The 26,851-nt window shown below is 44.0% G+C and overlaps 1 protein-coding gene across 9 annotated transcripts in view; it reads right to left on the bottom strand.

Annotated features, from left to right (window-relative positions):
• Positions 1–26,851, bottom strand: part of LOC129825391 (serine/threonine-protein kinase MRCK alpha-like) — a 135,377-nt gene that overhangs the window by 54,600 nt on the left and 53,926 nt on the right. For 6 of the 9 annotated variants that reach the window (XM_055885473.1, XM_055885469.1, XM_055885472.1 and 3 more), the window contains 9 exons: positions 23,751–23,844; positions 13,998–14,198; positions 13,548–13,565; positions 11,200–11,338; positions 10,875–10,984; positions 10,644–10,723; positions 8,690–8,856; positions 8,483–8,611; positions 7,854–7,987 (listed from right to left, as the gene is read on the bottom strand). In XM_055885473.1, coding sequence (XP_055741448.1) covers positions 7,854–7,987; positions 8,483–8,611; positions 8,690–8,856; positions 10,644–10,723; positions 10,875–10,984; positions 11,200–11,338; positions 13,548–13,565; positions 13,998–14,198; positions 23,751–23,844 — 1,072 coding nt within the window. The remainder of the gene's footprint in view (positions 1–7,853; positions 7,988–8,482; positions 8,612–8,689; positions 8,857–10,643; positions 10,724–10,874; positions 10,985–11,199; positions 11,339–13,547; positions 13,566–13,997; positions 14,199–23,750; positions 23,845–26,851) is intronic. The other 3 variants (XM_055885470.1, XM_055885471.1, XM_055885474.1) reach the window with 1 other exon arrangement.

The following is a 26,851-nucleotide window of genomic DNA, read 5'->3' as shown; positions in this document are numbered from 1 at the left end:
GGTGCTATATACACAGGGAAACACACCCAGGTGGTGCTATATACACAGGGAAACACACACCCAGGTGGTGCTATATACACAGGGAAACACACCCAGGTGGTGCTATATACACTGGGAAAGACACCCAGGTGGTGCTATATACACAGGGAAACACACCCAGGTGGTGCTATATACACTGGGAAGCACACACCCAGGTGGTGCTATATACACTGGGAAAGACACCCAGGTGGTGCTATATACACTGGGAAACACACACCCAGCTGGTGCTATATACACTGGGAAACACACACCCAGGTGGTGCTATATACACTGGGAAACACACACCCAGGTGGTGCTATATACAGGGAAACACACCCAGGTGGTGCTATGTACACAGGGAAACACACCCAGGTGGTGCTATATACACAGGGAAACACACACCCAGGTGGTGCTATATACACAGGGAAACACACACCCAGGTGGTGCTATATACACTGGGAAACACACACCCAGGTGGTGCTATATACACAGGGAAACACACCCAGGTGGTGCTATATACACAGGGAAACACACCCAGGTGGTGCTATATACACAGGGAAACACACCCAGGTGGTGCTATATACACAGGGAAACACACCCAGGTGGTGCTATATACACAGGGAAACACACCCAGGTGGTGCTATATACACAGGGAAACACACCCAGGTGGTACTATATACAGGGAAACACACCCAGGTGGTGCTATATACACAGGGAAAGACACCCAGGTGGTGCTATATACACAGGGAAAGACACCCAGGTGGTGCTATATACACTGGGAAACACACACCCAGGTGGTGCTATATACACAGGAACACACGCCCAGGTGGTGCTATATACACAGGGAAACACACACCCAGGTGGTGCTATATATACAGGGAAACACACACCCAGGTGGTGCTATATACACAGGGAAACACACACCCAGGTGGTGCTATATACACAGGGAAACACACACCCAGGTGGTGCTATATACACAGGAACACACGCCCAGGTGGTGCTATATACACAGGGAAACACACACCCAGGTGGTGCTATATATACAGGGAAAGACACCCAGGTGGTGCTATATACACAGGGAAACACACACCCAGGTGGTGCTATATACACAGGAACACACGCCCAGGTGGTGCTATATACACAGGGAAACACACACCCAGGTGGTGCTATATATACAGGGAAACACACACCCAGGTGGTGCTATATACACAGGGAAACACACACCCAGGTGGTGCTATATACACAGGGAAACACACACCCAGGTGGTGCTATGTACACAGGGAAACACACACCCAGGTGGTGCTATATACACAGGGAAACACACACCCAGGTGGTGCTATATACACAGGGAAACACACCCAGGTGGTGCTATATACAGGGAAACACACACCCAGGTGGTGCTATATACAGGGAAACACACCCAGGTGGTGCTATATACAGGGAAACACACCCAGGTGGTGCTATATACACAGGGAAACACACCCAGGTGGTGCTATAGACACAGGGAAACACACCCAGGTGGTGCTATAGACACAGGGAAACACACCCAGGTGGTGCTATAGACACAGGGAAACACACCCAGGTGGTGCTATAGACACAGGGAAACACACCCAGGTGGTGCTATATACACAGGAACACACGCCCAGGTGGTGCTATATACACAGGGAAACACACCCAGGTGGTGCTATATACACAGGGAAACACACCCAGGTGGTGCTATATACACAGGGAAACACACCCAGGTGGTGCTATATACACAGGGAAACACACCCAGGTGGTGCTATATACACAGGGAAACACACCCAGGTGGTGCTATATACACAGGGAAACACACCCAGGTGGTGCTATATACAGGGAAACACACCCAGGTGGTGCTATATACAGGGAAACACACCCAGGTGGTGCTATAGACACAGGGAAACACACCCAGGTGGTGCTATAGACACAGGGAAACACACCCAGGTGGTGCTATAGACACAGGGAAACACACCCAGGTGGTGCTATAGACACAGGGAAACACACCCAGGTGGTGCTATATACACGGAAACACACCCAGGTGGTGCTATATACAGGGAAACACACCCAGGTGGTGCTATATACAGGGAACACACCCAGGTGGTGCTATATACAGGGAAACACACCCAGGTGGTGCTATATACAGGGAAACACACCCAGGTGGTGCTATATACACAGGGAAACACACCCAGGTGGTGCTATAGACACAGGGAAACACACCCAGGTGGTGCTATAGACACAGGGAAACACACCCAGGTGGTGCTATAGACACAGGGAAACACACCCAGGTGGTGCTATAGACACAGGGAAACACACCCAGGTGGTGCTATATACACAGGAACACACGCCCAGGTGGTGCTATATACACAGGGAAACACACCCAGGTGGTGCTATATACACAGGGAAACACACCCAGGTGGTGCTATATACACAGGGAAACACACCCAGGTGGTGCTATATACACAGGGAAACACACCCAGGTGGTGCTATATACACAGGGAAACACACCCAGGTGGTGCTATATACACAGGGAAACACACCCAGGTGGTGCTATAGACACAGGGAAACACACCCAGGTGGTGCTATATACACAGGAACACACGCCCAGGTGGTGCTATATACACAGGGAAACACACCCAGGTGGTGCTATATACACAGGGAAACACACCCAGGTGGTGCTATATACACAGGGAAACACACCCAGGTGGTGCTATATACACAGGGAAACACACACCCAGGTGGTGCTATATATACAGGGAAAGACACCCAGGTGGTGCTATATACACAGGGAAACACACACCCAGGTGGTGCTATATACACAGGAACACACGCCCAGGTGGTGCTATATACACAGGGAAACACACACCCAGGTGGTGCTATATATACAGGGAAACACACACCCAGGTGGTGCTATATACACAGGGAAACACACACCCAGGTGGTGCTATATACACAGGGAAACACACACCCAGGTGGTGCTATGTACACAGGGAAACACACACCCAGGTGGTGCTATATACACAGGGAAACACACACCCAGGTGGTGCTATATACACAGGGAAACACACCCAGGTGGTGCTATATACACAGGGAAACACACACCCAGGTGGTGCTATATACACAGGGAAACACACCCAGGTGGTGCTATATACACAGGGAAACACACCCAGGTGGTGCTATATACACTGGGAAAGACACCCAGGTGGTGCTATATACACTGGGAAACACACCCAGGTGGTGACATATATACACTGGGAAACACACACCCAGGTGGTGCTATATACAGGGAAACACACCCAGGTGGTGCTATATACACTGGGAAACACACACCCAGGTGGTGCTATATACACAGGGAAACACACCCAGGTGGTGCTATATACACTGGGAAACACACACCCAGGTGGTGCTATATACACTGGGAAACACACCCAGGTGGTGCTATATACACTGGGAAACACACACCCAGGTGGTAATATATACAGGGAAACACACCCAGGTGGTGCTATATACACAGGGAAACACACACCCAGGTGGTGCTATATACAGGGAAACACACCCAGGTGGTGCTATATACACAGGGAAACACACCCAGGTGGTGCTATATACACTGGGAAAGACACCCAGGTGGTGCTATGTACACAGGGAAACACACACCCAGGTGGTGCTATATACAGGGAAACACACCTAGGTGGTGCTATATACACAGGGAAACACACAACCAGGTGGTGCTATATACACTGGGAAACACACACCCAGGTGGTGCTATACACTGGGAAACACACACCCAGGTGGTGCTATATACAGGGAAACACACCCAGGTGGTGCTATATACAGGGGAACACACCCAGGTGGTGCTATGTACACAGGGAAACACACACCCAGGTGGTGCTATATACACAGGGAAACACACACCCAGGTGGTGCTATATACAGGGAAACACACCCAGGTGGTGCTATATACACAGGGAAACACACACCCAGGTGGTGCTATATACAGGGAAACACACCCAGGTGGCGCTATATACACAGGAACACACGCCCAGGTGGTGCTATATACAGGGAAACACACCCAGGTGGTGCTATATACAGGGAAACACACCCAGGTGGTGCTATATACAGGGAAACACACCCAGGTGGTGCTATATACAGGGAAACACACCCAGGTGGTGCTATATACACAGGGAAACACACCCAGGTGGTGCTATATACAGGGAAACACACACCCAGGTGGTGCTATATACACAGGGAAACACACACCCAGGTGGTGCTATATACACAGGGAAACACACACCCAGGTGGTGCTATATACACAGGGAAACACACCCAGGTGGTGCTATATACACAGGGAAACACACACCCAGGTGGTGCTATGTACACAGGGAAACACACACCCAAGGTGCTATATACACAGGGAAACACACACCCAGGTGGTGCTATATACACAGGGAAAGACACCCAGGTGGTGCTATATACACAGGAACACACACCCAGGTGGTGCTATATACACAGGGAAACACACCCAGGTGGTGCTATATACACAGGGAAACACACACCCAGGTGGTGCTATATACACAGGGAAACACACCCAGGTGGTGCTATATACACAGGGAAACACACACCCAGGTGGTGCTATATACACAGGGAAACACACCCAGGTGGTGCTATATACACTGGGAAAGACACCCAGGTGGTGCTATATACACAGGGAAACACACCCAGGTGGTGCTATATACACTGGGAAGCACACACCCAGGTGGTGCTATATACACTGGGAAAGACACCCAGGTGGTGCTATATACACTGGGAAACACACACCCAGCTGGTGCTATATACACTGGGAAACACACACCCAGGTGGTGCTATATACACTGGGAAACACACACCCAGGTGGTGCTATATACAGGGAAACACACCCAGGTGGTGCTATGTACACAGGGAAACACACACCCAGGTGGTGCTATATACACAGGGAAACACACACCCAGGTGGTGCTATATACACAGGGAAACACACACCCAGGTGGTGCTATATACACTGGGAAACACACACCCAGGTGGTGCTATATACACAGGGAAACACACCCAGGTGGTGCTATATACACAGGGAAACACACCCAGGTGGTGCTATATACACAGGGAAACACACCCAGGTGGTGCTATATACACAGGGAAACACACCCAGGTGGTGCTATATACACAGGGAAACACACCCAGGTGGTGCTATATACACAGGGAAACACACCCAGGTGGTACTATATACAGGGAAACACACCCAGGTGGTGCTATATACACAGGGAAAGACACCCAGGTGGTGCTATATACACAGGGAAAGACACCCAGGTGGTGCTATATACACTGGGAAACACACACCCAGGTGGTGCTATATACACAGGAACACACGCCCAGGTGGTGCTATATACACAGGGAAACACACACCCAGGTGGTGCTATATATACAGGGAAACACACACCCAGGTGGTGCTATATACACAGGGAAACACACACCCAGGTGGTGCTATATACACAGGGAAACACACACCCAGGTGGTGCTATATACACAGGAACACACGCCCAGGTGGTGCTATATACACAGGGAAACACACACCCAGGTGGTGCTATATATACAGGGAAAGACACCCAGGTGGTGCTATATACACAGGGAAACACACACCCAGGTGGTGCTATATACACAGGAACACACGCCCAGGTGGTGCTATATACACAGGGAAACACACACCCAGGTGGTGCTATATATACAGGGAAACACACACCCAGGTGGTGCTATATACACAGGGAAACACACACCCAGGTGGTGCTATATACACAGGGAAACACACACCCAGGTGGTGCTATGTACACAGGGAAACACACACCCAGGTGGTGCTATATACACAGGGAAACACACACCCAGGTGGTGCTATATACACAGGGAAACACACCCAGGTGGTGCTATATACAGGGAAACACACACCCAGGTGGTGCTATATACAGGGAAACACACCCAGGTGGTGCTATATACAGGGAAACACACCCAGGTGGTGCTATATACACAGGGAAACACACCCAGGTGGTGCTATAGACACAGGGAAACACACCCAGGTGGTGCTATAGACACAGGGAAACACACCCAGGTGGTGCTATAGACACAGGGAAACACACCCAGGTGGTGCTATAGACACAGGGAAACACACCCAGGTGGTGCTATATACACAGGAACACACGCCCAGGTGGTGCTATATACACAGGGAAACACACCCAGGTGGTGCTATATACACAGGGAAACACACCCAGGTGGTGCTATATACACAGGGAAACACACCCAGGTGGTGCTATATACACAGGGAAACACACCCAGGTGGTGCTATATACACAGGGAAACACACCCAGGTGGTGCTATATACACAGGGAAACACACCCAGGTGGTGCTATATACAGGGAAACACACCCAGGTGGTGCTATATACAGGGAAACACACCCAGGTGGTGCTATAGACACAGGGAAACACACCCAGGTGGTGCTATAGACACAGGGAAACACACCCAGGTGGTGCTATAGACACAGGGAAACACACCCAGGTGGTGCTATAGACACAGGGAAACACACCCAGGTGGTGCTATAGACACAGGGAAACACACCCAGGTGGTGCTATATACACGGAAACACACCCAGGTGGTGCTATATACAGGGAAACACACCCAGGTGGTGCTATATACAGGGAACACACCCAGGTGGTGCTATATACAGGGAAACACACCCAGGTGGTGCTATATACAGGGAAACACACCCAGGTGGTGCTATATACACAGGGAAACACACCCAGGTGGTGCTATAGACACAGGGAAACACACCCAGGTGGTGCTATAGACACAGGGAAACACACCCAGGTGGTGCTATAGACACAGGGAAACACACCCAGGTGGTGCTATAGACACAGGGAAACACACCCAGGTGGTGCTATATACACAGGAACACACGCCCAGGTGGTGCTATATACACAGGGAAACACACCCAGGTGGTGCTATATACACAGGGAAACACACCCAGGTGGTGCTATATACACAGGGAAACACACCCAGGTGGTGCTATATACACAGGGAAACACACCCAGGTGGTGCTATATACACAGGGAAACACACCCAGGTGGTGCTATATACACAGGGAAACACACCCAGGTGGTGCTATAGACACAGGGAAACACACCCAGGTGGTGCTATATACACAGGAACACACGCCCAGGTGGTGCTATATACACAGGGAAACACACCCAGGTGGTGCTATATACACAGGGAAACACACCCAGGTGGTGCTATATACACAGGGAAACACACCCAGGTGGTGCTATATACACAGGGAAACACACCCAGGTGGTGCTATATACACAGGGAAACACACCCAGGTGGTGCTATATACACAGGGAAACACACCCAGGTGGTGCTATATACAGGGAAACACACCCAGGTGGTGCTATATACAGGGAAACACACCCAGGTGGTGCTATAGACACAGGGAAACACACCCAGGTGGTGCTATAGACACAGGGAAACACACCCAGGTGGTGCTATAGACACAGGGAAACACACCCAGGTGGTGCTATAGACACAGGGAAACACACCCAGGTGGTGCTATAGACACAGGGAAACACACCCAGGTGGTGCTATATACACGGAAACACACCCAGGTGGTGCTATATACAGGGAAACACACCCAGGTGGTGCTATATACAGGGAACACACCCAGGTGGTGCTATATACAGGGAAACACACCCAGGTAGTGCTATATACAGGGAAACACACCCAGGTGGTGCTATATACAGGGAAACACACCTTGTGCAGGTCGTCCTTCTCCAGGTTGAGACTCTTCATCTGTTTCTCCAGGTTCCTGATGTGTTTAGATGAATCCTCCATTTCTCTACGGACTGACGAAGCTTCTTCCAACTCATGTTCCTGTTGACCTGAGTCTAAGACACGTTACAGAGGGTCAGTGTTGTTAAACCACTTTGGCCAACATAAATTACATTTCACTATGATGTATGGTCCATTAGTGTACATTTCAAATTGTAGTCATTTAGCAGACGCTAAATGTACTCTGGATAAGAACATACATTTTCATGCTTTTGTACTGGTCCTCCGTGGGAATCGAACCCATAACCCTGGTACAGATTACTGTGTGGATTATGAATAGCATCTCTGTTCATCTCTGAATGTATTTCATCTCTACTCTATCATACACTTGGCTATCCATGTATGGTAAATGCTGACCTGGCTGGAATGTGTTTGTGTTCTACTACCCAGCAGTAAACCTTTACAGTAGAACATTTGTGTTCTGCTACCCAGCAGTAAACCTTTACAGTAAAATGTTTGTGTTCTACTACCCAGCAGTAAACCTTTACAGTAGAACATTTGTGTTCTGCTACCCAGCAGTAAACCTTTACAGTAAAATGTTGAATGTTTACCTGCAATCTTTTTCTTGAGGATGTCAATCTCAGTCTTCAGACTCCTGATCTCCACCTCCTTGTTAGAGGGGACGGGTGCAGGTCCTTCTCCTGATACATGCTGCAGGGCCTGGACTGTCTGGGTGGACTCTGGAACACAACACACAGGGAGAGGATGAGAAGGAGAGGGGGAGGAGGAGAGGAAAGGAGAGGTGTGAGTGTGTATACCTTGTAGCTTGCGGCTGAGCTCAGTCTTCTCCTGCTCTAGGCGTCGTATCCTCCTCTCGTAGGCCTCGGTGGCCAGACTCTCCTCCAGACTGCGCTGGAGACATACATCCATCTGTGTCTGACTGCTACCGCCTGCCTCCCTCAGACAGCCCCGGTCAGACAGGGTACTGGAGGGGAGAGTTTGGGAAAGAGGAGGGAGAGATTGGGAAAAGAGGAGGGAGAGATTGGGAAAAGAGGAGGGAGAGATTGGGAAAAGAGGAGGGAGAGATTGGGAAAAGAGGAGGGAGAGATTGGGAAAAGAGGAGGGAGAGATTGGGAAAAGAGGAGGGAGAGATGGGAAAAGAGGAGGGAGAGATGGGAAAAGAGGAGGGAGAGATGGGGAAAAGAGGAGGGAGAGATGGGAAAAGAGGAGGGAGAGATGGGAAAAGAGGAGGGAGAGATGGGAAAAGAGGAGGGAGAGATGGGAAAAGAGGAGGGAGAGATGGGAAAAGAGGAGGGAGAGATGGGAAAAGAGGAGGGAGAGATGGGAAAAGAGGAGGGAGAGATGGGAAAAGAGGAGGGAGAGATGGGAAAAGAGGAGGAAGAGATGGGAAAAGAGGAGGGAGAGATGGGAAAAGAGGAGGGAGAGATGGGAAAAGAGGAGGGAGAGATGGGAAAAGAGGAGGAAGAGATGGGAAAAGAGGAGGAAGAGATGGGAAAAGAGGAGGAAGAGATGGGGAAAGAGGAGGAAGAGATGGGGAAAGAGGAGGAAGAGATGGGAAAAGAGGAGGAAGAGATGGGGAAAGAGGAGGAAGAGATGGGGAAAGAGGAGGAAGAGATGGTGAAAGAGGAGGAAGAGATGGGAAAAGAGGAGGAAGAGATGGGGAAAGAGGAGGAAGAGATGGGGAAAGAGGAGGAAGAGATGGGGAAAGAGGAGGAAGAGATGGTGAAAGAGGAGGAAGAGATGGGGAAAGAGGAGGAAGAGATGGGGAAAGAGGAGGAAGAGATGGGGAAAGAGGAGGAAGAGATGGGGAAAGAGGAGGAAGAGATGGGGAAAGAGGAGGAAGAGATGGGGAAAGAGGAGGAAGAGATGGGGAAAGAGGAGGGAGAGATAGGGAAGAGAAGGGAAGAGAAGGGAGAGATAGGGAAGAGAAGGGAGAGATGAGAAAGAGATGCATACCATATTAGAGACACATATTTACCTCAGAATAGACAGACCCCCAAAGAATTAGAAAACAAATCCAATTTTGAAAAACTTGTGCAAGATTTGTGGCCTGTTGCCACAAGAAAAGGGCAACCAGGCAACTTTTGTTTATTATCTATTTCACTTGCTTTGGCAATGTTTATCTTGGCCAGGTTGCAGTTGTAAATGAGAACTTGTTCTCAACTGGCCTACCTGTTTAAATAAAGGTGAAATAAATAAATACAAATAAACATGTTTCCCATGACAAAAAAAGCCCCTTATATTGAAATTGAACTTAGAGAGAGAGAAAGAGAGAAAGAAAGAGAGAGATAGAGAGATAGAGACAGAGAGAGATGAGAGAGGAGAGAGAGACAGAGAGACAGAGAGAGAGAAAGGTAGGGAGAGAGAGAAAGAGAAAGAGAGAGAGAGAGAGAGAGAGAGGAGAGAGAGGAGAAAGAGTGCAACCACCATTAGCCTTCAGGCTAAGATAAACAATCAGACCATTCAATGCTTCCTCAACGGTGGAAACCGAGTGCTAGTGGAAGTGTGGCTGAGGTTAGATCAGACGATAGAGAAGTAGGAGTGAAGTAGACTGGTCCCAGATCTGATTGTGCTGTATAGCCTATCCTCATTGTTATGCCAAACATGACAATGACCATAAGAGTTGGCAAGACAGTAAAAACAGATCTGGGACCAGTCTAAGAGGTATTTTTCTGTATGCTGTATGTATTGACGAAGATGTGGAAGTTCGTTTGGAAACTAAACAGGGGTTGTCGCTTAGCGACCACTCACCATTTACTGGTGTAGGTGAAACCTACGAAGGGCAGGTGGTGTCCAGAGAAGGCAGTGTGTGAGGGAGGGGGCATCGTCTCCTGAAATAACACAAAAATTATTTCAGAACACGTCAACCTTGACAACATTACAGACAGATGAAAGAGATGGACAGATAAAAGATGGAAACAGAGAGAGACTGAAAGATGAGTGTAAGAGTCTAAGTCTTGATGTAGAGAAAGAGAGACTTACTGAGTTCTTGAGACAGTCGTCGTCCACGTCAAAGTTAGAGGTGTCTGTGGGACTGCTGACCTCTGGGATGTAGGGGGCCTCGCACGTACGGATGTTGTCCCAGTCAATTCCTGAAAGGAATGACATTAAACATGATATGACTGGCAAACTGTGATCATGGTTTGTTATTGTAACGATTATCATTTCATCGTCTACTGTCCAGCCTAACTTCAACACCAATTAACAAGATAAGAGGTTATCTATATCAACTCCTGGAAATGGCACCAGAGAATAATTGACAGACATACCGTAGCACGCACAAACTGTTTAAAACATCAGGTCCTACCAGAGAAGAAGGGGTGAGATTTGAAGTCGTCGATGCCGTTCTGGCCCAGACGGTGCTCCCGGCTGCAGATGAGGCGTCGGATGAGGTCCTTGGCGTCTTCGGACACGTCTGTCATCTGCAGGGGGAACTGGAAACGCTCCTGGGCACCCGGCGGAGGGTAAGAGGAGAGGGAAAGGAGTCTGAATAATGAAGATACCCTACATCCCAAATGGTTCCCTATTCCTTATTTACTGCACTACTTTTGACCATTTGGGATGCAGCCTAGATATACTGTTTGCGTCCAGTTTGGTCAAATATTTGTATTTCTAATTTATTTTTACTGGTAACGCAACATTCCCCTGTTGCAGTCGACAGCGGAATAGTTCTATACGGTTTGCAGAATTATCTTTGTACACATTTTTTCACATTTCATGTATTTATTTGTGTACATGGCCCCTGACAAAGAAATGTACAAATAAATGAAAATGGTATATGGCCCATGCATGTTCATCCTGTTGCAGTAGAAAGCAGTATAGTTCAAGCCAACATTTAATGGTTTAATGTGCACACATAAGACATTTGTTCAGTCAATATGGCTGGGTGAACTAGATGGTATAGTTGAAGGGTGATGGGAAGGGAGAGAGTTATGAAGGTAGAACGGTGTGGTTTGGAGTCAGGATGGGCTGAAGTATGAACAGACCTGGGGTTGTACAGTTCATTCAGAAAGTATTCAGACCCCTTGACCTTTTCCACATTTTGTTAAGTTACAGCCTTGTTCTAAAATTGATTAAATAGTTGTTTTTTCTCAATCTACACACAATACCCCATAATGACAAAGCAAAAATAGGTTTTTAGCAATTTTTGCTAATTAATTATAATATAAACTGAAATATCACATTTACATAAGTATTCAGATCCTTTACTCAGTACTTTGTTGAAGCACCTTTGGCAGCGATTACAGCATTGAGTCTTCTTGGGTATGACTCTACAAGCTTGGCACACCTGTATTTGGGGAGTTTCTCCCTTTATTCTCTGCAGATCCTCTCAAGCTCTGTCATGTTGGATGGGGAGCGTCGCCGCACAGCTATTTTCAGGTCTCTCCAGAGATGTTAGATCGGGTTCAAGTCCGGCCTCTAGCCGGGCCACTCAAGGACATTCAGAGACGTGTCCCGAAGCCACTCCATCATTGTCATGGCTGTGTGCTTAGGGTCATTGTCCTGTTGGAAGGTGAACCTTCACCCCAGTCTGAACCCCAGTCTGAGGTGCTTAGCACTCTGGAGCAGGTTTCCGTCAAGAATCTCTGTACTTTGTTTCGTTCATCTTTGTCTCGATCCTGACTAGTCTCCCAGTCCCTGCTGCTGAAAAACATCCCCACAACATGATACTGCCACCACCATGCTTCACTGTAGGTATGGTGATAGGTTTCGTCCAGATATGACGCTTGGTATTCAGGCCAAAGAGTTCAATCTTGGTTTCATCAGACCAGAGAATCTTGTTTCTCATGGTCTGAGAGTCATTTAGGTGCCTATCGGCAAACTCCAAGCGGGCTGTCACATGCCTTTTACTGAGGAGTGGCTTCCGTCTGGCCACCCTACCATAAAGGCCTGATTGGTGGAGTGCTGCAGAGATGGGTGTCCTTCTGGAAGGTTCTCCCATCTCCACAGAGGAACTCTGGAGCTCTGTCAGAGTGACCATCGGCTTCCTGGTCACCTCCCTGACCAAGGCCATTCTCCCCTGATTGCTCAGTTTGGCCGGGCGGTTTTCAACTTCTTTCATTTAAGAATGATGGAGTCCACTGTGTTCTTAAGGACTTTCAATGCAGCAGACTTTTTTTGGTACCCTTCTCCAGATCTGAGCTCAATTTCGAGTCTCATAGCAAAGGGTCTGAATACGTATGTAAATTAGGTATTTCTGTTTGTTATTTTCAATAAAAACAGTATTGCAGTATTGTGTGTAGATTGACATGTTTTACTTAACAGACTTCATAATATTGCAGTAACGTGATAAAATGTTGAATAAGTCAAGGGGTATGAATACTTTCCGAATGCACTGTATGTATCAATTGTCTCAGAGTATTCCTCTTAGCAGTGCTGATCTAGGATCAGGTCCATTTAATCTTAATTATATGATCTAAAAAGCTAAACTGATCCTAGATCAGCACTCCTAATCTAAAAAGCTTGATACATTCAGCCCTTGAACAGAACATACTCAAACTTTAACAACTAACACTCAGACCCAGTACCAAATCAACCCCTAGCCCCTACTTCCTATGCACTTGTGGATATCTAAGAGGAATCTACTAGTGCATAGGTGGTAGGGAATAGGGGTCCATTTGGGACTGGGCAATCAGACTCCAAAAAGAAACTCACAGCAGCACCTAAATCCTCCTGTCAGTCGATGGAAAGGAACAAGAAGAAACAGGGAAGAGGAGGAGTCAGAAAGAATAAACCTAACTATGTACAGAAAGTACTTCAGCCTAACACCAAAGAGCCCAACAACACCTAAACAATCACGCTCGTCTTGAACCATTGAATAAAAAATGTGTCTTAGTCGAAACGGGTTTTAGTACAGTAAGTACAATGTCACTACCGGTAAGCCTTAACCTGCCTGACAGCATCAAAAAGAGGACCACAATGGAAATAGTCTGTAAAACTTTTTGGGTGGTCCTCTAGAATTTTCAATGCAATGTATAGGCTACACGTGTGGTAGAGGTGTGGTTTTGAATGATCAAATAAATCAAATGATAAACCCCAGGGTAGCTACAGTCAGCCTCCTCTGTCCAGTCTTATCACCCCCCCCCCCCCCCCCCCCCCCCTCACCTTGTGGTTCATGATCTTGCCGTAGGTCTCCACTAGGGACTCGGCGTAGAAGGGGGTTTCCCCGTACAGCATCTCGTACATGCAGACCCCCAGGGACCACCAGTCACACTCTGGACCGTACTTCCCCTTCCCATCCTCCATCGCCTGCAGGATCTCCGGAGAGATGTAGTCTGGGGTCCCCACGGCAACTGACGACTGGACCTGAGGGAGACCAGGCACAGGAGATGAATGGATTAGTGAGTGGATGGATAGAGGCATAGACGCAGCGATGGATGGCATGGGGGACAAACCATAGAAAGAAAATCATACATTATTAAAGGGATACTGTGTGATTCTAGCAGTTAAGCCTAAGCCAATTTTCTACTTGCCCAGTGTCAGACGAACTTGTGAATACCATTTTTATGTCTCTGCGTGCAGTATGAAGGAAGTCTTTCGCGAGCCAATGCTAACTAGCATTAGTGCAATGACTGGAAGTCTACAGGTATGGCAGCATACTCATAGCATTGGCTCGTGAATCTACCTCTAACTTCCTTCAAACTGCACAAATCCCTTTAATGTTAGAGAAATAATCTGGTGTTGTTAATTGCGCGTCTACAGTGTGTTTGGAGTCAAATATGTCCACCACACCAAAACAAGGCCATGCCATAGAGTACATACTAAATAACATCCTTGAGACTAGGCCAAAGAAGCACCAGTCACCGCAGCTTTAGAGAGGCGGATCCTCTAAGGTCACAATGTATTCATCAAAGCCACATAGCCAACCACCTCGGAGCAGCTTAATTAGCGGAAGAGTCTTAACCACAGGCACAGCCATGAAATCAGACACAGAGAAGGCCTAAAGGGGCTTCAGCCACAGGGGAGGCCTAGAGGGGCCCAGGGTTTGATGGGGCGGTGGTTGGTGGTTTTTGGAGGTGTTTGGGTTGTGTGCATATATATATATAGTTTGGGCACAACTACTCATTCCAGAGTTTTTCTTAATTTTTTACCATTTTCTACATTGTAGAATAATAGTGAAGACATCAAAACTATGAAATAACACAGTAACCAAAGAAGTGTTAAAACAAATAAAAACATGTATTTTTATCTGAGATTATTCAAACTAGCTACCCTTTGCCTTGATGACAGCTTTGCACACTCTTGGCATTCTCTCAACCAGCTTCATGGGGTAGTCACCTGGAATGCATTTCAATTAACAGGTGTGCCTTGTTAAAAGTAAATTTGTGGAATTTCTTTCTTAATGCATGAGCCAATCAGCTGTCTTGCGACAAGGTAGGCGAGGTATACAGAAGACAGCCCTATTTAGTAAAAGACCAAGTCCATATTATGGCAAGAACAGCTCAAATAAGCAAAGAGAAACGACAGTCCATCATTACTTGAAGACATGAAGGTCAGTCAATCTGGAAAAGAACTTTGAAGTTCCTTCAAATGCAGTCACAGAAACCATCAAATGCTATGATGAAACTGGCTCTCATGAGGACCGCCACAGTAAAGAAAGACCCAGAGTTACCTCTGCTGTATGAATCAGGCATTCATGGTCGAATTGCTGTAAAGAAACCACTACTAAAGGACACCAATAAGAAGAAGAGACTTGATTGGGCAAAGAAACACGAGCAAAGGACACGAGCAACCGCCATAAAATTAGACCGGTGGAAATCTGTCTTTTAGTCTGATGAGTCCAAATGTAAGATTTTTGGTTCCAACCGCCGTGTCTTTGTGAGACACAGAGTAGCTGAACGGATGACCTCCGCATGTGTTCAAGTAACAGACATATCAACATCAACTGAAAAACAGCTTCTATCTCAAGGCCATCAGACTGTTAAATAACCATCACTAGCACCTTAGAGGCTGTTGCCCTATATACATAGACTTAAAATCACTGGCAACTTTAATAATGTTTACATATTTTGCATTACTCATCTCATACAGTTGATGTCGGAGGTTTACATACACTTAGGTTGGAGTCATTAAAACTTGTTTTTCAACCACTCCAGAAATTTCTTGTTAACAAACTATAGTTTTGGCAAGTCGGTTAGGACATCTACTTTGTGCATGACACAAGTCATTTTTCCAACAATTGGCAGATTATTTCACTTAAAATTCACTATATCACAATTCCAGTGGGTCAGACGTTTACATACACTAAGTTGACTGTGCCTTTAAACAGCTTGGAAAATTCCAGAAAAGTATGTCATGGCTTTAGAAGCTTCTGATAGGCTAATTGACATAATTTGAGTCAACTGGAGGTGTAACTGTGGATGTATTTCAAAGCCTACCTTCAAACTCAGTGCCTCTTTGCTTGACATCACAGGAAAATCTAAATAAATCAGTCAAGACCTCAAAAAAAATTGTAGACCTCCACAAGTCTGGTTCATCCTTTGGAGCAATTTCCAAACGCCTGAAGGTACCACGTTCATCTGTACAAACAATAGTACGCAAGTATAAACACCATGGGACCACACAGCCGTCAAACCACTCAGGAAGAAGATCTGTCGCAGAGATGAACGTACTTTGGTTTGAAGAATGCAAATCAATCCCAGAACAACAGCAAAGGACCTTGTGAAGATGCTGGAGGAAACATGTACTAAAGTATCCATATCTACAGTAAAACAAGTCCTATATCGACATAACCTGAATGGCCGCTCAGCAAGGAAGAAGCCACTGCTCCAAAACCGCCATAAAAAAGCCAGACTACGGTTTGCAACTGCACATGGGGACAAAGATCATACTTTTTGGAGAAATGTCCATTGGTCTGATGAAACAAAAATAGAATTGTTTGGCCATAATGACCATCGTTATGTTTGGAGGAAAAACGGGGAGGGTTGCAAGCCGAAGAACACCATCCCAACCGTGAAGCACGGGGGTGGCAGCATCATGTTGTATGGGTGCTTTGCTGCAGGAGGGACTGGTGCACTGCACAAAATAGATGGCATCATGAGGATGGAAAATTATGTGGATATATTGAAGCAACATCTCAAGACATCAGTCAGGAAGTTAAAGCTTGGACGCAAATGGGTCTTCCAAATGGACAATGACCCCAAGCATACTTCCAAAGTTTTGACAAAATGGCTTAAGGACAACAAAGTCAAGGTATTGGAGTGGCCATCACAAAGCCCTGACCTCAATCCTATAGAAAATGTGTGGGCAGAACTGAAAAAGCATGTGTGAGCAAGGAGGCCTACAAACCTGACTCAGTTACACCAGCTCTGTCAGGAGGAATGGGGCCAAAATTCACCCAACTTATTGGAGGAAGCTTGTGGAAGGCTACCCGAAACGTTTGACCCAAGTTAAACAATTTAAAGGCAATGCTACTGTCATGACGTTGCCTGCGTGGGTATAGCAAACCCCATCCCCCTCTCCCTGCCTCTCCCTTTCCACCACAACCCATGCGGTGATCACAGAGAGATGTCGTAAATTCCTGAGAATCTCCCCACCACAAACAGTATTAAGACAGAGGGTAAACTTTCAGGACAAAGGAATTCTCTTCCACCTCACAGAACTTGAGGTACGAACATATTTCATGTTCCTGCCAAAGTAGGAAAGATTGGTGAAGATCCTAGCTATTAACATGTCCATTTGTCCCCATGTGGGAAACTCAGGAGAGACTGTGGGACCACATTACCATACCGCTGTTTATATAATAACCTCAGATATGAGGTTTACATCTGTTTGTTGTATAAAATGAATGAGTGAGTATGATACTGTTTGTATAATTGTGTAATATGATTTTGGACTGTTTAATTAAGAAAAATACAAATACCTTTTTGATTTGAACTAAATCCAAGGACCGCCCTGAGCCCAGTATGGGTCAGAGACCATGGAACCACCCCTCTCTGCTATCTGAATAAAACCCAACTCCTAAGAAATTACCATTAAGACCATGTTTCTCTCAATCACGAGAGGACAAAGGTTGCAGACCAGCTTACCTCGATAACGAGAGGGCCAGGGTTTGAGACCAGACTGCTGAATCTTTTAACCATCCCACGTGGTTAAAACTCTTATACGAATCATAACAAGTCTTTGATATTGACTTCTAGTCTGCAGCTAGGAATTCGGTATCATTGAACGCGAAGAAAGACAACCGCCGAAACAATCATTCTATAACGAATGTCCCTCTGAACAATCCACAATAGCCAAGACAGAGACCGACGAATCTCCAACAAAAACGAACTTCTCTCCAACGATCAAGACGACACACACACTGAACGTAACTATATATATATTGATTGCAATTGTTCCCGAATGAGTGAGCGTTCATGTGTAAGGATTAGCATGTCAATTGTTATAGTTATGGACTCTGTAGTGAATTATTAGTCGAACGCAACTTTCCCTTTGTCTAACAGCCGCCATGCCGGTTCAGCCCACTAGGGTATATTGCTCCCATCATTTCATGTAACTATTTTAAGTTTGTTTGTTTGTTTATGCATTTCTGTGAATTAATTAGTTAGTAATAAATAAATGATTTAAGACAATTGATGTATGGATGACTCATAGTGAAGACTGGGTTCGTGCAGATAATCAACGATTTACGACGTTTGGAATGAGACTGACGAGGTAAAGTAAATAAATCATTAATTAGAAGACTATTGATCAGATATGAAAATATTTGAAAGGTTATATTGGGAAATTATAACTTTGTAATCTAATAACTTTCCCTGGTGCCCTCGAATTCATAGTTAATTAGTTACGTTATTACTCAAGTGATAGCGTAAGCCCTAATTACAGGAATATATGATAAAAACTATAAGTCTTCAATTTAACGATAGCAAAGACACGACACTACCAAATACTAATTGAGTGCATGTAAACTTCTGACCCACTGGGAAAATGGTGAAAGAAATAAAAGCGGAAATAAATAATTCTCTCAACTATTATTCTGACATTTCACATTCTTAAAATAAAGTGGTGATCCTAACTGACCTAAGACAGGGAATTTTTACTACGATTAAATGTCAGGAATCGTTTAAATGTATTTGGCTAAGATGTATGTAAACTTCCGACTTCAACTGTATGTATATACTGTATTCTATTCTACAGTATTTTAGTCTATGCCGCTCCAACATAGTCATTCAATATTTATACATTCTTAATTGCATTCCTTTAGATGTGTGTATTTTTGTGAAATTGTTAGATATTACTTGTTATATATTACTGCACTGTTGGAGGTAGAAACACACGCATTTCGCTACACCCGCAATAACTACTGCTAAACATGTGCATGTGACCAATACAATTTTATTTGATGTGTGGTTCCCACCGTGAAGCACGGAGGAGGTGTGATGGTGCTTTGCTGGTGACATGGTTGGTGATTAATTTATAATTCAAGGCACACTTAACCAGCATAGCTGCACTGCCCTCCCCTCTGCTACTCGCCCAAGCCTTCCCCATTTCTCTTTCTCCCAAATACAGTCAGCTGATGTTCTGAAAGAGCTGCAAAATCTGGACCCTTACAAATCAGCCGGGCTAGATAATCTGGACCCTTTCTTTCTAAAACTATCTGCTGAAATTGTTGCCACCCCTATTACCAGCCTTTTCAACCTCTCTTTCGTGTCGTCTGAGATTCCCAAAGATTGGAAAGCAGCTGCGGTTATCCCCCTCTTTAAAGGGGGAGACACTCTAGACCCAAACTGCTACAGACCTATATCTATCCTACCCTGCCTTTCTAAGGTCTTCGAAAGCCAAGTCAACATACAGATTACCGACCATCTCGAATCCCACCATACCTTCTCCGCTATGCAATCTGGTTTCAGAGCTGGTCATGGGTGCACCTCAGCCACGCTCAAGGTCATAAACGATATCTTAACCTGTTGGGGATGGGGGCGCTGTTTAGACTATTTATGCTAATTTGGCTAATTTTTTAAACGGCTTCCCACAAAATCCTTGATCGTACAATATGCATATTATTATTATTATTGGATAGAAAACAGTCTATAGTTTCTATAGGAGTTGAAATTTTGTCTCTAAGTGGAACAGAGCCCATTCTACAGCAATTTCCCTGACATGGAGTCAGATTTGAGAAATGTTGGCCACTCTTCTGAAGTCAGTTATAAGGGCACTGTCGTTGCTATGACTATACGGACACTTCTTACGTCTTCCCCTGGATGCCTTTACGTGATGACGATTCCAACGGGGTCGATTGCGCGTTCACAGGCCCTACAAATGAAAAAACCCTGAAGCTAGTCATTCTTTGGGAGCTGCGTCATGAGCCTAGAGGACACCGGCGCGCACCTGTTCCAAGCGTTAGTTTAGCCTGTTATATTTCTCCGGTCATCTTTTCACTCGTTATAGGAGTTAAAAACATCATAAGGTAGTTAATTTAAAGCGTTTTATAGCAATTTATATCCGTTTAGTGCGATTTTGGGACATTTATTTTTGCAACGATGTGAAAAGTTGGGCACGCTTTTCAGTTCATCCCGAACGCAGTTGACATTTCCACATGGCAAGAGGACAGCTTTCCACCAAAAGACGATTTCTCCCAAGAAAGGATCCTTTGCCCAAGATACTGATGGAAGAACAGCTCAAGGTAGGACATTTTTATTATGATAAATCGTGTTTCTGTCGAAACATTTTAGTGGCTTAGGACGCCATGTTTTTTGACGTAGCTTCGCTTGGCGCAAACTGTATTGAAAAGTAAGGATAAATTAAAAAATGTAATAACGCAATTGTATTAAGAATTAAATTGTCTATCAATCCCTGTCCACCCTATATTTTTTAGTCACGTTTATGAGTATTTATGTATAAGAGTAGATCACTGTCTAAGTGGCGCAAGGACTTTTTCTTTACCAGCTTGTCTACATTTCACATTGTCTAACCATGATTTTGGTGGCTAAATATAAACATTTTCGATCAAACTGTATATGCATGTTGTAATGTGATGTTACAGGAGTGTCATCGGAAGAATTCTGAGAAGGTTAGTGAAAAATTTATATCTTTTGGCGATGTTGACTTTTATCGCTCACTTTGGCTAGAATCAATGCTGGGCTGCTAATTGCTATGTGCTAAGCTAATATAACGATTTATTGTGTTTTCGCTGTAAGACACTTAGAAAATCTGAAATATTGTCTGTATTCACAGGATCTGTGTCTTTCGATTCGTGTATGCTGTGTATTTTTACGAAATGTTTGATGATTAGTAGTTAGGTAAACACGTTGCTCATTGTAATTATTCTAGTCCATTTGTGATGGTGGGTGCAATTGTAAACTATGCCATCTACCTGAAATATGCACTTTTTTCTAACAAAACCTATCCCATACCATAAATATGTTATCAGACTGTCATCTAATGAGTTTTTTTGTTGGTTAGGGGCTATAAATATCTTAGTTTAGCCGAATTGGTGATGGCTACTGGTGTTGGTGGACAAATAAAAGATGGTGGATTATGCTAATGTGTTTTTAGGTAATAGATGTACATCTTTACATATTGTGTCTTCCCTGTAAAACATTTTAAAAATCGGAAATGTTGACTGGATTCACAAGATCTGTGTCTTTCATTAGCTGTATTGGACTTTAATGTGTGAAAGTTAAATATTTTAAAAAAATATTTTTTTTGAATTTCGCGGCACTGGTTTTTCAGTGGGGGGGGGGGGGGGGGGGTGTGCCGCTAGCGCCACGCTGATCCTAGACAGGTTAACCGCTATCGATAGGAAACAGTACTGTGCAGCCATATTCATTGACCTGGCCAAGGCTTTTGACTCTGTCAATCACCACATCCTCATCGGCAGACTCGACAGCCTTGGTTTCTCTAATGATTGCCTCGCCTGGTTCACCAACTACTTCTCTGATCGAGTTCAGTGTGTCAAATCGGAGGGTCTGTTGTCCGGACCTCTGGCAGTCTCTATGGGGGTGCCACAGGGTTCAATTCTTGGACCGACTCTCTTCTCTGTATACATCAATGATGTCGCTCTTGCTGCTGGTGAGTCTCTGATCCACCTCTACGCAGACGACACTATTCTGTATACTTCTGGCCCTTCTCTTGACACTGTGTTAACAACCCTCCAGGCGAGCTTCAATGCCATACAACTCTCCTTCCGTGGCCTCCAATTGCTCTTAAATACAAGTAAAACTAAATGCATGCTCTTCAACCGATCGCTGCCTGCACCTGCCCGCCTGTCCAGCATCACTACTCTGGACGGCTCTGACTTAGAATATGTGGACAACTACAAATACCTAGGTGTCTGGTTAGACTGTAAACTCTCCTTCCAGACTCACATCAAGCATCTCCAATCCAAAGTTAAATCTAGAATCGGCTTCCTATTCCGCAACAAAGCATCCTTCACTCATGCTGCCAAACATACCCTTGTAAAACTGACCATCCTACCAATCCTCGACTTCGGTGATGTCATTTACAAAATAGCCTCCAAAACCCTACTCAATAAATTGGATGCAGTCTATCACAGTGCCATCCGTTTTGTCACCAAAGCCCCATTAACTACCCACCACTGCGACCTGTACGCTCTCGTTGGCTGGCCCTCGCTTCACACTCGTCGCCAAACCCACTGGCTCCAGGTCATCTACAAGACCCTGCTAGGTAAAGTCCCCCCTTATCTCAGCTCGCTGGTCACCATAGCAACGCCCACCCGTAGCACGCGCTCCAGCAGGTATATCTCTCTGGTCACCCCCAAAACCAATTCTTCCTTTGGCCGCCTCTCCTTCCAGTTCTCTGCTGCCAATGACTGGAACGAACTACAAAAATCTCTGAAACTGGAAACACTTATCTCCCTCACTAGCTTTAAGCACCAGCTGTCAGAGCAGCTCATAGATTACTGCACCTGTACATAGCCCATCTATAATTTAGCCCAAACAACTACCTCTTTACCTACTGTATTTATTTATTTTGCTCCTTTGCACCCCATTATTTCTATCTCTACTTTGCACCTTCTTCCACTGCAAACCAACCATTCCAGTGTTATTTTTTTTACTTGCTATATTGTATTTACTTTGCCACCATGGCCTTTTTATATATTTTTTTATTTATTTATATATATATTTTGTTTGCCTTCACCTCCCTTATCTCACCTCACTTGCTCATATTGTATATAGACTTATTTTCACTGTATTATTGACTGTATGTTTGTTTTACTCCATGTGTAACTATGTGTTGTATGTGTCGAACTGCTTTGCTTTATCTTGGCCAGGTCGCAATTGTAAATGAGAACGTGTTCTCAATTTGCCTACCTGGTTAAATAAAGGTGAAATAAATAAAAATAGCTACCACATCATTATGTAGGGTTACACCATCCCATCTGGTTTGCTCTTAGTGGGACTATTGTTTGTTTTTCAACAGGACAATAACCCAACACACCTCCAGGCTGTGTAAGGGCTATTTGACCAAGAAGGAGAATGATGGAGTGCTGCATCAGATGACCTGACCTCCACAATCACCCGACCTCAACCAAATTGAGATGGTTTGGGATGAGTTGGATGGCAGAGTGAAGGAAAAGCAGCCAACAAGTGCTCAGCATATGTGGGAACTCCAAGACTGTTGGAAAAGCATTCCAGATGACTACCTCATGACGCTGGTTGAGAAAATTCCAAGAGTGTACAAAGCTGTAATCAAGGCAAAGGGTGGCTACTTTGAATATTAAATATATTTTTATTTGTTTAACACTTTTTGGTTACTACATGATTTCATGTGTGTTATTTCATAGTTTTGATGTCGTCACTATTATTATACAATGTAGAAAATAGTAAAAATAAAGAAAAACCCTTGAATGAGTAGGTGTCCAAACTTTTGACTGGTATATGTCGGCCTACTCACCGTGCCGTCCTCCATGAGTTTGAGGCAGGAACCGAAGTCAGCCAGGCGAATGTGACCGTTCATGTCCATCAAGATGTTGTCTGGCTTGATGTCCCTGAAGGTGACAGAAGACAGAGAGACCAAAGTAAATATACCGATGACTCTGAGAAAGAGAACTAGGAATGGAGGAAGTGGAATAAAATGAGAAACACAAATATCTCAGAGGGGGAGACAGGGAGGGAGAGAGAATGAAAAAGAGCAAAAACAACTTTAAAGCAACATTAGTGAGTGTTTGGTGAGAGAGAGAGAAAAGTAGATTTGGCTTCTGTAGAGAGAGGGAAAGTTTGTTTGCTCCTGGATGCCTTTAGTCTCCCATCATTAAGTCTTGTGTTTATTTGGGCAGTTCATTGCCCTTGCAGCATCTACTGCCAATAGGGCAGACCCCTCACAAGGTTACCCCCCACAAGGCAGACAGAGGCTTGGTTATCCTGTCCAGAACACCCTGTCCCGACCAGAACACCCTGTCCCAGTCCTGACCACTATTCTGATATTACATCCCACTTAATGCAGACAATGTCAAGCCCTTGTCTTCACTAGTCTCCTTATCTATACACCATTGATACACAGTACAGTATAGTAACACTATACTGACAGTACAGTACAGTAACAATACACTAATAGTAGCAATACATAATCAATACACTAACAGTACATTAACAATACATCAGCACACTAACAGTACAGTAACAATACATCATCAATACACTAACAGTAGAGCAACAATTCATCATCAATACACTAACAGTATAACCTTTATTTAACTAGGCAAGTCAGTTAAGAACAAATTCTTATTTACAATGACGGTCTACCGGGGATTCAATCCAGCAACCTTTCAGTTACTGGCCCAAAGCACTAACCACTAGGCTCCCTGCCGCCCCAGTACAGTAACAATACATCATCAATACACTAACAGTATAGTAGCACACTAACAGTATAGTAATAATACATCATCAATACACTAACAGTATAGTAACAATACATCATCAATACACTAACAGTATAGTAACAATACATCATCAATACATGAACAGTATAGTAATAATACATCATCAATACACTAACAGTATAGTAACAATACATCATCAATACACTAACAGTATAGTAACACACTAAAAGTATAGTAATAATACATCATCAATACACTAACAGTATAGTAACACACTAACAGTATAGTAATAATACATCATCAATACACTAACAGTATAGTAATAATACATCATCAATACACGAACAGTATAGTAACAATACATCATCAATACACTAACAGTATAGTAACAATACATCAGCAATACACTAACAGTATAGTAACAATACATCCTCAATACACTAACAGTATAGTAACACACTAACAGTAAAGTAATAATACATCATCAATACACGAACAGTATAGTAATAATACATCATCAATACACTAACAGTATATTAACAATACATCCTCAATACACTAACAGTATAGTAACACACTAACAGTATAGTAATAATACAGCATCAATACACTAACAGTATAGTAACAATACATCATCAATACACTAACAGTATAGTAACAATACATCATCAATACACTAACAGTATAGTAATAATACATCATCAATACACTAACAGTATAGTAACACACTAACAGTATAGTAACAATACATCATCAATACACTAACAGTATATTAACAATACATCCTCAATACACTAACAGTATAGTAATAATACATCCTCAATACACTAACAGTATAGTAACACACTAACAGTATAGTAATAATACAGCATCAATACACTAACAACACATCCTCAATACACTAACAGTATAGTAACACACTAACAGTATAGTAATAATACATCAATACACTAACAATACATCCTCAATACACTAACAGTATAGTAACACACTAACAGTATAGTAATAATACAGCATCAATACACTAACAGTATATTAACAATACATCCTCAATACACTAACAGTATAGTAATAATACATCATCAATACACTAACAGTATAGTAACACACTAACAGTATAGTAACAATACATCATCAATACACTAACAGTATAGTAACACACTAACAGTATAGTAACAATACAGCATCAATACACTAACAGTATAGTAACAATACAGCATCAATACACTAACAGTATAGTAACAATACAGCATCAATACACTAACAGTATAGTAACAATACAGCATCAATACACTAACAGTATAGTAACAATACAGCATCAATACACTAACAGTATAGTAACAATACAGCATCAATACACTAACAGTATAGTAACAATACAGCATCAATACACTAACAGTATAGTAACAATACAGCATCAATACATTAACAGTATAGTAACAATACAGCATCAATACACTAACAGTATAGTAATAATACAGCATCAATACACTAACAGTATAGTAACAATACAGCATCAATACACTAACAGTATAGTAACAATACAGCATCAATACACTAACAGTATAGTAACAATACAGCATCAATACACTAACAGTATAGTAACAATACACCATCAATACACTAACAGTATAGTAACAATACAGCATCAATACACTAACAGTATAGTAACAATACAGCATCAATACACTAACAGTATAGTAATAATACACCATCAATACACTAACAGTATAGTAATAATACAGCATCAATACACTAACAGTATAGTAACAATACAGCATCAATACACAACAATATATTATACACTTGACATTACATGGCAGCGGAAGGATGCGATTAAAAACAAACCAAAGATAACTATTGTAAAATACATTGTGTCCGTAAAATGTATATAGTGTGTACTGTATAAAATGGAAGTAGAAACCTACGTGTTGATGTCCATTAGCCTCAAACAAACGTTTTCTGTAGTTGTGGATCAGACCTGCACAACGGTCGGGAGGAATTTTGGACCATTCCTCTTTACAAAACTCTTTCAGTTCAGCAGTATTCTTGGGATGTCTGGTGTGAACTGCTCTCGAGGTCATGCCACAGCATCTCAATCGGGTTGAGGTCAGGACTCTGACTGGGCCACTCCAGAAGGCATATTTTCTTCTGTTGAAGGCATTCTGTTGTTGAT

This window comes from Salvelinus fontinalis, chromosome 27 (assembly GCF_029448725.1).
Source record: "Salvelinus fontinalis isolate EN_2023a chromosome 27, ASM2944872v1, whole genome shotgun sequence".
Taxonomy (NCBI): domain Eukaryota; kingdom Metazoa; phylum Chordata; class Actinopteri; order Salmoniformes; family Salmonidae; genus Salvelinus; species Salvelinus fontinalis.
This window is presented reverse-complemented; position numbering and strand designations above follow the sequence as displayed.